Source organism: Hyperolius riggenbachi, chromosome 7 (assembly GCF_040937935.1).
Source record: "Hyperolius riggenbachi isolate aHypRig1 chromosome 7, aHypRig1.pri, whole genome shotgun sequence".
In the NCBI taxonomy this organism is placed as follows: Eukaryota; Metazoa; Chordata; class Amphibia; order Anura; family Hyperoliidae; genus Hyperolius; species Hyperolius riggenbachi.
Window position 1 is genome coordinate 7,790,859 of NC_090652.1, and position 13,207 is coordinate 7,804,065.

At 53.5% G+C, this 13,207-nt stretch overlaps 1 protein-coding gene across 1 annotated transcript in view; it reads left to right on the forward strand.

Moving 5' to 3' along the window:
• The window catches only part of DRC3 (dynein regulatory complex subunit 3), a 58,332-nt gene that overhangs the window by 15,818 nt on the left and 29,307 nt on the right, over positions 1–13,207 (forward strand). The window contains exons 5-7 of the mRNA XM_068243553.1: positions 6,906–7,052; positions 8,721–8,840; positions 11,459–11,570. Of these exons, the coding sequence (XP_068099654.1) occupies positions 6,906–7,052; positions 8,721–8,840; positions 11,459–11,570 (379 nt within the window). The remainder of the gene's footprint in view (positions 1–6,905; positions 7,053–8,720; positions 8,841–11,458; positions 11,571–13,207) is intronic.

Genomic DNA, 13,207 nt, shown 5'->3' on the forward strand with positions numbered 1-13,207 from the left:
CACCTCTCCTCCCGCTCCTCTGATGCTGCCCCTCTCTTCCAATCCCTACTGACCTCTGCTGCCTTCCTCATCCACCTCTCCTCCCACTCCTCTGATGCTGCCCCTCTCTGCCAATCCCTACTGACCTCTGCTGCTCTCCTCATCCACCTCTCCTCCCGCTCCTCTGATGCTGCCCCTCTCTGCCAATCCCTACTGACCTCTGCTGCCCATCTCATCCACCTCTCCTCCCGCTCCTCTGATGCGGTCCCTCTCTGCCAATCCCTACTGACCTCTGCTGCCCATCTCGTCCACCTCTCCTCCCGCTCCTCTAATGCTGCTCCTCTCTGCCAATCCCTATTGACCTCTGCTGCCCATCTAATCCACCTCTCCTCCTGCTCCTCTGATGCTGCTCCTCTCTGCCAATCCCTACTGACCTCTGCTGCCCATCTCATCCACCTCTCCTCCCGCTCCTCTGATGCTGCCCCTCTCTGCCAATCCCTACTGACCTCTGCTGCCCATCTCATCCACCTCTCCTCCCGCTCCTCTGATGCTGTCCCTCTCTGCCAATCCCTACTGACCTCTGCTGCCCATCTCATCCACCTCTCCTCCCGCTCCTCTGATGCTGTCCCTCTCTGCCAATCCCTACTGACCTCTGCTGCCCATCTCATCCACCTCTCCTCCCACTCCTCTGATGCTGCCCCTCTCTGCCAATCCCTACTGACCTCTGCTGCCCATCTCATCCACCTCTCCTCCCGCTCCTCTGATGCTGTCCCTCTCTGCCAATCCCTACTGACCTCTGCTGCCCATCTCATCCACCTCTCCTCCCGCTCCTCTGATGCTGCCCCTCTCTGCCAATCCCCAAATGGCTGTCAATCACCCAAAGGATCCAGTTCAAACTTCTAACACTATCATAGAAAGATCTGCACAAGCTATCCCCTTCATACATTTCCTTATTAATCTCCAGATACCATCCCTCCCAGAACCTTTGCTCATCCCAAGAGACCCTTTTGTCGTCCTGCTTGGTCACCTCCCCTCACTCTCGCATCCAGGACTTCTCACAAGTGTCACCTCTCCTTTGGAACTCTCTCCCACTGCCTGTCTTGCTCCATGCCTGGACATTTTCAAAAGTACCCTTTTTTTCAAACGTACAACTATTCAGACAAGCCTATAATTGCTATAGCTAGAATTTATATCCCAGCCCAGTGTCTCAACCCCATTAGTCTCTCTAGATTGTAAGCTCACAAGGGCAGGAACCTCTCCCTGTTTCTATGCAATTCATCAAATGAACATCTATCAGAATTGGTAATTCAAACCACACATCAGTTTAACCTGCTAGTGTAAAAGTGGCCTGAGTGGTACAACACACTGTACAATCAGGACAACCAGTGACACAAGTATTTTGCTGTGCGGGAAGTATTTGAGCCGACGCGAGAGCAACAGCGCGTTACCGCAAGCACCGTGCTTAACACACGCAGCTTGGGGTAATGGAAGTCTATGGGCGACGCACGTGGTGTAAACGCCAGAGTGCGCTGCGTCGTGACGCACAAGTGCACACCGACGCGGATACCATGGAGTTCCAGTGTACTTCATGCTGAGCAGGGAGTACTTCACTGAGCGGGGGCAGGGCTATGCATATGAGACTGTCGCTGCACTCTGCCCTGCAGGGAGTACGTCACTGAGCGGGGGCGGTGCTATGCATATGAGACTGTCTCTGCACTCTGCCCAGCAGGGAATATGTCACTGAGCGGGGGCGGTGCTATGCATATGACCCTTTCAGCGCACTCTGCCCAGCAGGGAATACGTCACTGAGCGGCGGGGTCAGTGCTATGCATATGAGATTGTCTCTGCACTCTGCCCAGCAGGGAATACGTCACTGAGCGGGGGCGGTGCTATGCATATGACCCTTTCAGCGCACTCTGCCCAGCAGGGAATACGTCCCTGAGCGGCGGGGTCAGTGCTATGTATATGAGACTGTCTCTGCACTCTGCCCAGCAGGGAATATGTCACTGAGCGGGGGCGGTGCTATGCATATGACCCTTTCAGCGCACTCTGCCCAGCAGGGAATACGTCACTGAGCGGCGGGGTCAGTGCTATGCATATGAGATTGTCTCTGCACTCTGCCCAGCAGGGAATATGTCACTGAGCGGGGGCGGTGCTATGCATATGACCCTTTCAGCGCACTCTGCCCAGCAGGGAATACGTCACTGAGCGGCGGGGTCAGTGCTATGCATATGAGATTGTCTCTGCACCCTGCCCAGCAGGGAATACGTCACTGAGCGGGGGCGGTGCTATGCATATGACCCTTTCAGCGCACTCTGCCCAGCAGGGAATACGTCACTGAGCGGCGGGGTCAGTGCTATGCATATGAGATTGTCTCTGCAATCTGCCCAGCAGGGAATACGTCACTGAGCGGGGGCGGTGCTATGCATATGACCCTTTCAGCGCACTCTGCCCAGCAGGGAATACGTCACTGAGCGGCGGGGTCAGTGCTATGCATATGAGATTGTCTCTGCACCCTGCCCAGCAGGGAATACGTCACTGAGCGGGGGCGGTGCTATGCATATGACCCTTTCAGCGCACTCTGCCCAGCAGGGAATACGTCACTGAGCGGCGGGGTCAGTGCTATGCATATGAGATTGTCTCTGCACCCTGCCCAGCAGGGAATACGTCACTGAGCGGGGGCGGTGCTATGCATATGACCCTTTCAGCGCACTCTGCCCAGCAGGGAATACATCACTGAGCGGCGGGGTCAGTGCTATGCATATGAGATTGTCTCTGCACTCTGCCCAGCAGGGAATACGTCACTGAGCGGGGGCGGTGCTATGCATATGACCCTTTCAGCGCACTCTGCCCAGCAGGGAATACATCACTGAGCGGCGGGGTCAGTGCTATGCATATGAGATTGTCTCTGCACTCTGCCCAGCAGGGAATACGTCACTGAGCGGGGGCGGTGCTATGCATATGACCCTTTCAGCGCACTCTGCCCAGCAGGGAATACGTCACTGAGCGGCGGGGTCAGTGCTATGCATATGAGATTGTCTCTGCACTCTGCCCAGCAGGGAATACGTCACTGAGCGGGGGCGGTGCTATGCATATGAGACTGTCGCTGCACTCAGCCCAGCAGGGAGTACGTCACTGAGCGGGGGCGGTGCTATGCATATGACACTTTCAGAACACTCTACCCAGCAGGGAATACGTCACTGAGCGGGGGGTGGTGCTATGCATATGACCATGTCGGCACACTCTGCCAACAGGGAGTACATCACTGAGTGGGGGCGGTGCTATGCATATGACCATGTCAGCACACTCTGCCAGCAGGGAGTACGTCACTGAGCGGTGGAGGTGCTATGCATATGACCATGTCAGTACACTTTGCCCAGCAGGGAATATGTCACTGAGCGGGGGTGGTGCTATGCATATGACCCTGTCAGCACACTCCGCCCAGCAGGGAATACGTCACTGAGCGGGGGTGGTGCTATGCATATGACCCTGTCAGCACACTCCGCCCAGCAGGGAATACGTCACTGAGCGGGGGCAGTGCTATGCATATGAGACTGTTGCTGCACTCAGCCCAGCAGGGAGTATGTCACTGAGCGGGGGCGGTGCTATGCATATGACCATGTCAGCACACTCTGCCAGCAGGGAGTACGTCACTGAGCAGGGGCGGTGCTATGCATATGACCCTTTCAGCGCACTCTGCCCAGCAGGGAATACGTCACTGAGCGGCGGGGTCAGTGCTATGCATATGAGATTGTCTCTGCACTCTGCCCAGCAGGGAATATGTCACTGAGCTGGGGCGGTGCTATGCATATGACCCTTTCAGCGCACTCTGCCCAGCAGGGAATACGTCACTGAGCGGCGGGGTCAGTGCTATGCATATGAGATTGTCTCTGCAATCTGCCCAGCAGGGAATACGTCACTGAGCGGGGGCGGTGCTATGCATATGACACTTTCAGCGCACTCTGCCCAGCAGGGAATACGTCACTGAGCGGCGGGGTCAGTGCTATGCATATGAGATTGTCTCTGCACCCTGCCCAGCAGGGAATACGTCACTGAGCGGGGGCGGTGCTATGCATATGACCCTTTCAGCGCACTCTGCCCAGCAGGGAATACGTCACTGAGCGGCGGGGTCAGTGCTATGCATATGAGATTGTCTCTGCACCCTGCCCAGCAGGGAATACGTCACTGAGCGGGGGCGGTGCTATGCATATGACCCTTTCAGCGCACTCTGCCCAGCAGGGAATACATCACTGAGCGGCGGGGTCAGTGCTATGCATATGAGATTGTCTCTGCACTCTGCCCAGCAGGGAATACGTCACTGAGCGGGGGCGGTGCTATGCATATGACCCTTTCAGCGCACTCTGCCCAGCAGGGAATACGTCACTGAGCGGCGGGGTCAGTGCTATGCATATGAGATTGTCTCTGCACTCTGCCCAGCAGGGAATACGTCACTGAGCGGGGGCGGTGCTATGCATATGAGACTGTCGCTGCACTCAGCCCAGCAGGGAGTACGTCACTGAGCGGGGGCGGTGCTATGCATATGACACTTTCAGAACACTCTGCCCAGCAGGGAATACGTCACTGAGCGGGGGGTGGTGCTATGCATATGACCATGTCGGCACACTCTGCCAACAGGGAGTACATCACTGAGTGGGGGCGGTGCTATGCATATGACCATGTCAGCACACTCTGCCAGCAGGGAGTACGTCACTGAGCGGTGGAGGTGCTATGCATATGACCATGTCAGTACACTTTGCCCAGCAGGGAATATGTCACTGAGCGGGGGTGGTGCTATGCATATGACCCTGTCATCACACTCCGCCCAGCAGGGAATACGTCACTGAGCGGGGGTGGTGCTATGCATATGACCCTGTCAGCACACTCCGCCCAGCAGGGAATACGTCACTGAGCGGGGGCAGTGCTATGCATATGAGACTGTTGCTGCACTCAGCCCAGCAGGGAGTATGTCACTGAGCGGGGGCGGTGCTATGCATATGACCCTTTCAGCGCACTCTGCCCAGCAGGGAATACGTCACTGAGCGGCGGGGTCAGTGCTATGCATATGAGATTGTCTCTGCACTCTGCCCAGCAGGGAATACGTCACTGAGCGTGGGCGGTGCTATGCATATGAGACTGTCGCTGCACTCAGCCCAGCAGGGAGTACGTCACTGAGCGGGGGCGGTGCTATGCATATGACACTTTCAGAACACTCTGCCCAGCAGGGAATACGTCACTGAGCGGAGGGTGGTGCTATGCATATGACCATGTTGGCACACTCTGCCAACAGGGAGTACATCACTGAGTGGGGGCGGTGCTATGCATATGACCATGTCAGCACACTCTGCCAGCAGGGAGTACGTCACTGAGCGGTGGAGGTGCTATGCATATGACCATGTCAGTACACTTTGCCCAGCAGGGAATATGTCACTGAGCGGGGGTGGTGCTATGCATATGACCCTGTCAGCACACTCCGCCCAGCAGGGAATACGTCACTGAGCGGGGGTGGTGCTATGCATATGACCCTGTCAGCACACTCCGCCCAGCAGGGAATACGTCACTGAGCGGGGGCAGTGCTATGCATATGAGACTGTTGCTGCACTCAGCCCAGCAGGGAGTATGTCACTGAGCGGGGGCGGTGCTATGCATATGACCATGTCAGCACACTCTGCCAGCAGGGAGTACGTCACTGAGCAGGGGCGGTGCTATGCATATGACCATGTCAGCACACTCTGCTAGCAGGGAGCGCGTCACTGAGCGGGGGTGGTGCTATGCATATGACCATGTCACTACATTCTGCCTGGCAGGGAGTATGTCACTGAGCGGGGGGCGGTGCTATGCATATGACCCTATCAGCACACTCTGCCAGCAGGCAGTACGTCACTGAGCGGGGGCGGTGCTATGCATATGACACTGTCGCTGCACTCTGCCAGCAGGGAGTACGTCACTGAGCGGGGGCGACGCTATGCATATGACCATGTCAGCACACTCTGCCCAGCAGGGAGTACGTCACTGAGCGGGGGGCGGTGCTATGCATATGACCCTGTCAGCACACTCTGCCAGCAGGGAGTACGTCACTGAGCGGGGGCGTTGCTATGCATATAACCATGTCAGCACACTCTGCCCGGCAGGGAGTACGTCACTGAGCGGGGGGCGGTGCTATGCATATGACCCTGTCAGTACACTCTGCCAGCAGGGAGTACGTCACTGAGCGGGGGTGGTGCTATGCATATAACCATGTCAGCACACTCTGCCCGGCAGGGAGTACGTCACTGAGCGGGGGGCGGTGCTATGCATATGACCATGTCAGCACACTCTGCCAGCAGGGAGTACGTCACTGAGCAGGGGCGGTGCTATGCATATGACCATGTCAGCACACTCTGCCAGCAGGGAGTACGTCACTGAGCGGGGATAATGCTATGCATATGACCATGTCAGCACACCAGCACACTCTGCCAGCAGGGAGTACGTCACTGAGCGGGGGCGGTGCTATGTATATGACCATGTCGCCGCACTCTGCTGCAGGGTCATATGTTTGTCATTTTTTGCATTGCAGTGTGATGCGGCAGGAGCACTGCAACCCTCACCTCAATGCAAAAAATAAGTGTAAAACCAGCCTCATGTATCTATGCTCCCCATTGTTGTATGTTTTGCATGTATTACAGTGTTACAGAATATGTTGGCACTCTATAAATAAAAATAATAATAATATCTGTATTAACCGTTTGCAGTAGCATCACTAGGGGGGTGCGCTAGGGGCAGACCGCACCGGGTGTCACTATCAGAGGGGGTGACATCAACCCTAGTGCATCCCTGCCCGTATGTATCATGTAATTGTATATATAGACTACCTGTGTCACCGCCATTGTAAAGTGCCACAGAATATAATCAGCACACCTGCCTTACTCTCTGCACCGTGTCGTTCCCAGCTCATCTACCTGCGCAGGTTCCGGGACCTGAGGACACTGACTATGGTGGGGAATCCGCTGTCTGAGGATGAAAACTACAAGTTATTTGTTGCCGCTCACCTGCCAAGCCTGGTCTACCTGGACTACCGGCTCCTGGACGAGAACATTGTAAGATTGGCATTGTTATCATTGTAACTAGGCAGAGATCCTGCAGGCTACACGGAATGTTGGTTGTGGGAGTATTGCAGGGTAGTCCAACCCCCCCCCCCCCCCCTGTACAATCCAGCACTAGACAAAAGGTAGCCACACACCTTACAATTAAAAGATCCAATTTTACACCAATTTGATAAATATGATCAGTTTTCCCAAACAATTGAAAGCTTTTTTTTGGTTTTGATCAAGACAGGGGCGTAACAATAGAACCTGCAAGGAATGCATCTGCAGGGGGGCCCAGAAGCAGCAGAGGCCCCATGGAGGGAGAAGTTTATTTTCCCTTTCCTGAGTCCTGACTGACAACTAAGGGCATGGAGAAAAAAACATTTCTGCTCCCTACACAATTGTTTTATTAACTGCGTCTGCTCAGCCACTGATAAGGAATCATACAAAGTTTTGTAGACAGTCCCCATTCAGTGTGCAGCAGGGTCTTGTGTACAACACCCAGCCCCCAACCTCTCTACCCCTCCCCAAGTGCTGTGTACTGTAGTGATGCTGGAGGAGTCTGCAGAGCCCCGCCCCCAGCCTCTCCACCCCTCCCCATGTGCTGTGTACTGTAGTAATGCTGGAGGAGTCTGCAGAGCCCCGCCCCCAGCCTCTCCCCACCCCTCCCCAAGTGCTTTGTACTGTAGTGATGCTGGAGGAGTCTGCAGAGCCCCGCCCCCTGCCTCTCCACCCCTTCCCAAGTGCTCTGTACTGTAGAGCATTACTACAGTGCAAAGCACTTGGGAAGGGGTAGAGAGGCTGGGGGCGGAGCTCTGCAGACTCCTCCAGCATCACTACAGTACACAGCACTTGGGGAGTGGTAGAGAGGCTGGGGGAGGGGCTCTGGAGACTCCTCCAGCATCACTACAGTGCAAAGCACTTGGGAAGGGGTAGAGAGGCTGGGGGCGGGGCTCTGGAGACTCCTCCAGCATCACTACAGTACACAGCACTTGGGGAGGGGTAGAGAGGCTGGGGGCGGAGCTCGGCAGACTCCTCCAGCATCACTACAGTACACAGCACTTTGGGAGGGGTGGAGAGGCTGGGGGCGGGGCTCTGCAGACTCCTCCAGCATCACTACAGTACACAGCACTTGGGGAGGGGTGGAGAGGCTGGGGGCGGGGGCTTTGCAGACTCCTCCAGCATCACTACAGTACACAGCACTTGGGGAGGGGTAGAGAGGTTGGGGGCGGGGCTCTGCAGACTCCTCCAGCATCACTACAGTGCACAGCACTTTGGGAGGGGTGGAGAGGCTGGGGGCGGGGCTCTGCAGACTCCTCCAGCATCACTACAGTACACAGCACTTGGGGAGGGGTAGAGAGGCTGGGCGCTGTGCACAAGAGCCTAAGAGCCTGCTGCACACTGAATAGGGACTGTCTACAAATCTTTGCATACAAAACTTTTTGTGCAGAGAGCAGAAAGCTTTTTCTCTCCGCACCCTTAGTTGACAGTCTCTCAGGACAGGGAAAAGAAACATCTCCCCCAACGGGGCCCCCCTGCTGCTTCTGCCCCACCCCTCCTGCGGATGCATCCTTTTCGAGGTCTATTGTTACACCCCTCTCAGAGAAACATAGCCAGTGTGAAGTGCCTACATTCCATTTTATACCTTAAGCACCTTCCTTCCTCCATTTTGTATTTCAGAGGGACATAGCCAATGTGAAGTACCAATACTCCATTGAGGAGATGAACCATAATGAAACCCTGGAGAGGGTGAAACGAGAGAAAGAAGAACAGAGCCAGGAAGAGTTGGATAAGCACAAGGTACATTCTGGGTAATAGTCATTTGTGCTCATACTTCTGTTTCCTGACATGTCTGATAAAATGCTCGCCGTCATCGCCTGCAGCTGGAGGCCATCATGAGCAAACCTCCTCCTTTTTACCGGTATGCTGTATAAAACCTCCTCCTTTCTGCTGGTTAGCGCCTCCTCCTTCCTGCCAGTTTGCTGTATAATACCGCCTCCTTTCTGCCAGTTTGCTGTATAATACCGCCTCCTTCCTGCCATTTTATGGTATAAGACCTCCCTCTTTCTGCCAGCTTGCGGTATAAGACCTCCCTCTTTCTGCCGGTTTGCTGTATAAGACCTCCCTCTTTCTGCTGGTTTGCGGTATAAGACCTCCCTCTTTCTGCCGGTTTGCTGTATAAGACCTCCCTCTTTCTGCCGGTTTGTGGTATAAGACCTCCCTCTTTCTGCCAGCTTGCGGTATAAGACCTCCCTTTTTCTGCCGGTTTGCGGTATAAGACCTCTCTCTTTCTGCCGGTTTGCGGTATAAGACCTCTCTCTTTCTGCCGGTTTGCGGTATAAGACCTCCCTCTTTCTGCTGGTTTGCGGTATAAGACCTCCCTCTTTCTGCCGGTTTGCTGTATAAGACCTCCCTCTTTCTGCCGGCTTGCGGTATAAGACCTCCCTTTTTCTGCCGGTTTGCGGTATAAGACCTCCCTTTTTCTGCTGGTTTGCGGTATAAGACCACTCTCTTTCTGCTGGTTTGCGGTATAAGACCTCTCTCTTTCTGCCGGTTTGCTGTCTGAGACCTCCCTCTTGCTGCCGGTTGGCGGTATAAGACCTCCCTCTTTCTGCTGGTTGGCGGTATAAGACCTCCCTTTTTCTGCCGGATTGCGGTTTAAGACCTCCCTCTTTCTGCCGGTTTGCTGTATGAGACCTCCCTCTTTCTGCTGGTTTGCGGTATAAGACCTCCCTCTTTCTGCTGGTTTGCGATATAAGACCTCCCACTTTCTGCCGGTTTGCTGTATAAGACCTCCCTCTTTCTGCCGGTTTGCTGTATAAGACCTCCCTCTTTCTGCCGGCTTGCGGTATAAGACCTCCCTTTTTCTGCCGGTTTGCGGTATAAGACCTCCCTTTTTCTGCTGGTTTGCGGTATAAGACCACTCTCTTTCTGCTGGTTTGCGGTATAAGACCTCTCTCTTTCTGCTGGTTTGCGGTATAAGACCTCTCTCTTTCTGCCGGTTTGCTGTCTGAGACCTCCCTCTTGCTGCCGGTTGGCGGTATAAGACCTCCCTCTTTCTGCTGGTTGGCGGTATAAGACCTCCCTCTTTCTGCCGGTTGGCGGTATAAGACCTCCCTTTTTCTGCCGGATTGCGGTTTAAGACCTCCCTCTTTCTGCCGGTTTGCTGTATGAGACCTCCCTCTTTCTGCTGGTTTGCGGTATAAGACCTCCCTCTTTCTGCTGGTTTGCGATATAAGACCTCCCACTTTCTGCCGGTTTGCTGTATAAGACCTCCCTCTTTCTGCCGGTTTGCTGTATAAGACCTCCCTCTTTCTGCCGGTTTGTGGTATAAGACCTCTCTCTCTTTCTGCCGGTTGGCGGTATAAGACCTCCCTCTTTCTGCCGGTTTGCTGTATGAGACCTACCTCTTTCTGCCCTTTGGCGGTATAAGACCTCCCTCTTTCTGCCGGTTTGCGGTATAAGACCTTCCTCTTTCTGCCGGTTTGCTGTATGAGACCTACCTCTTTCTGCCCTTTGGCGGTATAAGACCTCCCTCTTTCTGCTGGTTGGCGGTATAAGACCTCCCTCTTTCTGCCGGTTTGCTGTATAAGACCTCTCTCTTTTTGCTAATTTGCTGTATGAGACCTCCCTCTTTCTGCCGGCTTGCTGTATAAAACCTCCCTCTTTCTGCCAGCTTGCGGTATAAGACCTCCCTCTTTCTGCTGGTTGGCGGTATAAGACCTCCCTCTTTCTGCCGGTTTGCGGTATAAGACCTCCCTCTTTCTGCCGGTTTGATGTATAAGACCTCCCTCTTTCTGCCACTTTGTGGTATAAGACCTCCCACTTTCTGCTGGTTTGTGGTATAAGACCTCCCTCTTTCTGCCACTTTGTGGTATAAGACCTCCCACTTTCTGCTGGTTTGCGGTATAAGACCCCCCTCTTTCTGCCTGTTTGCTGTATAAGACTTCCCTCTTTCTGCCACTTTGTGGTATAAGACCTCCCTCTTTCTGCCGGTTTGCAGTATAAGACTTCCGTCTTTCTGCTGGTATTTGGTATAAGACCTCCCTCTCTCTGCCGGTTTGCTGTATAAGACCTCCCTCTTTCTTCCGGTTTGCGGTATAAGACCTCCCTCTTTCTGCCGGTTTGCGGTATAAAACCTCCTTCTTTCTGCTGGTTGGCGGTATAAGACCTCCCTCTTTCTGCCAGTTTGCTGTATGGTACCTCCTCCCTCCTGCCAGTTTGCGGTATAAGACCTCCCTCTTTCTGCCAGTTTGCTGTATCAGACCTTCCCCCTTTCTGCCGGTTTGCGGTATAAGACCTTCCTCTTTCTGCCGGTTGGCTGTATGGTACCTCCTCCCTCCTGCCGGTTGGTGGTATTAGTGTATTGTTGTTACGTTATGCTGTTTTTCACTCTTGCACGTGTTATTTGCATTTAGGCGGCTTACGTGGAGTACCTGAATGGCCCGTTCCTGTTTGAAGCTCTGTATGCAGAGGATGCGGATGGGACCCGGTTGTCCTCCCTCCCCGGCATGGATGAACTCGTGGACTCATATCCTTTCTCAATGGCGCCAATCGTGTGCAGCGTCTTTTACTGGAAACAACAAGAGGGGGGGGGGAACCAGGCAGGGCCATACCTGGTAATCATGGGGTACACCAGTATGACTTAGACAATGTCCTCCTCCCTATAATATACCCCACCTATAGTAACCCCTAGGGTCATACTGTACAACAAGCGAAGCCATCATTACACCCTCTCTCAGTATCAGGTGTTGCCATTTTAACCCCCCCCCCCATCACCACCACAAGGGCAATTATCATTATTATGATTTAGTATTTATATAGCGACAACATCTTCCGCAGCGCTGTACAGAGTACATTGTCTTGTCACTGCCCTCTCTACCCCAACCATAATCCTTCTTCCATGTCCACCACAAGTGTACCCGAGGTGACATGCGACACGATGAGATAAACGTGTATGTACAGTACAAAACATACTAATAACCAGGCTGTTTTACTCGTTTTATTTTGCTGCCTGAAAGAGTTAATTTCTAGGCATGGAAGTGACAGCTTCTGTCTTGTTGGGAATATTACTGATAAGCAAAGTACAGCCATAAAAGTTTTCCTGGCAGAATACAACTTCTGAGGGCAGAGAGAGATAATATAAATGAACTATTGAACTTTTTCAAACTCTGGGACACTTAATAGTTTGCCACTGATTATAGACTGTAAAACATCCAACCTACTTTGCAAATGTTTAAATATAAAAGAAAATAATGGGATACTTAAAGCGGAACTGACGAGGATTTTAAAACAAAGGTTTCACTTACCTGGGGCTTCCGCAAGCCCCCAGCAGCCGTCCTGTTCCGCGCCGGTCCTGCCCGAGCCTCCGTTCTCCCGCCGCCAGCTACTTTCGGTTTTGGCCGGGCCACTGCTCCTGCGCGGCTCTGGCCACGTGTACCCTTCTTCGCGTTCCAGTCCACAACAGAGCTATTGCAGACGGGAATGCGTAAAAAGGATATGCTTGTGGCCCCTCGACTTACAAGTCAAGGAACGAAACGGAGTGGTGGCGGAGAGCGGAGGATTGTGGAAGACCGGCGCGGGACAGGACGGCTGCTGGGGGCTTGCAGAAGCCCCAGGTAAGTGAAACGGTTTGTTTTAAATTCCTCTTCAGTTCCAGTTAAAGTTTCACCTCAGGTTCACTGTAAACGCTTTTCTGCAGCCGAGTAGAAAATCATTTGGCATCAATTCCCATTGTTCTGTCGTCACGTTTTTAGCCCCATGTGTGTGTGTGTGTGGGGGGGGGGGGGGGGGGGGGGCACAGAACCACCGAATGCAACTACTGTGGGATCTGAGAAATTTCACATTGCATTTAGATGAATGCTCCCAGCCATACATCTGAATGGAGCTTCCGTCGATCACGGTGTTAAATGACATCCACGAGCACTGGCAGTCGCCTATCTGAACCGGCCCTAAGTGGGAGGCAGAGTCCTGTGAGATGGTGATCTGTGCTATGAAGCTCCGCAATAAAATTAAAAAGTGCAAGCCCTGGAAATTTGGTGAGCGCTTTTTTTAAAGCAGTTTTCCCTGCTTTTCTAAGCGTTTTTGCTCAGCGATTAATTTTTTCATTACCTGATGTCAGTCAAGCTGGCCACTAACGGTCCAATTTCTAGCGAAAAATCGTTCGA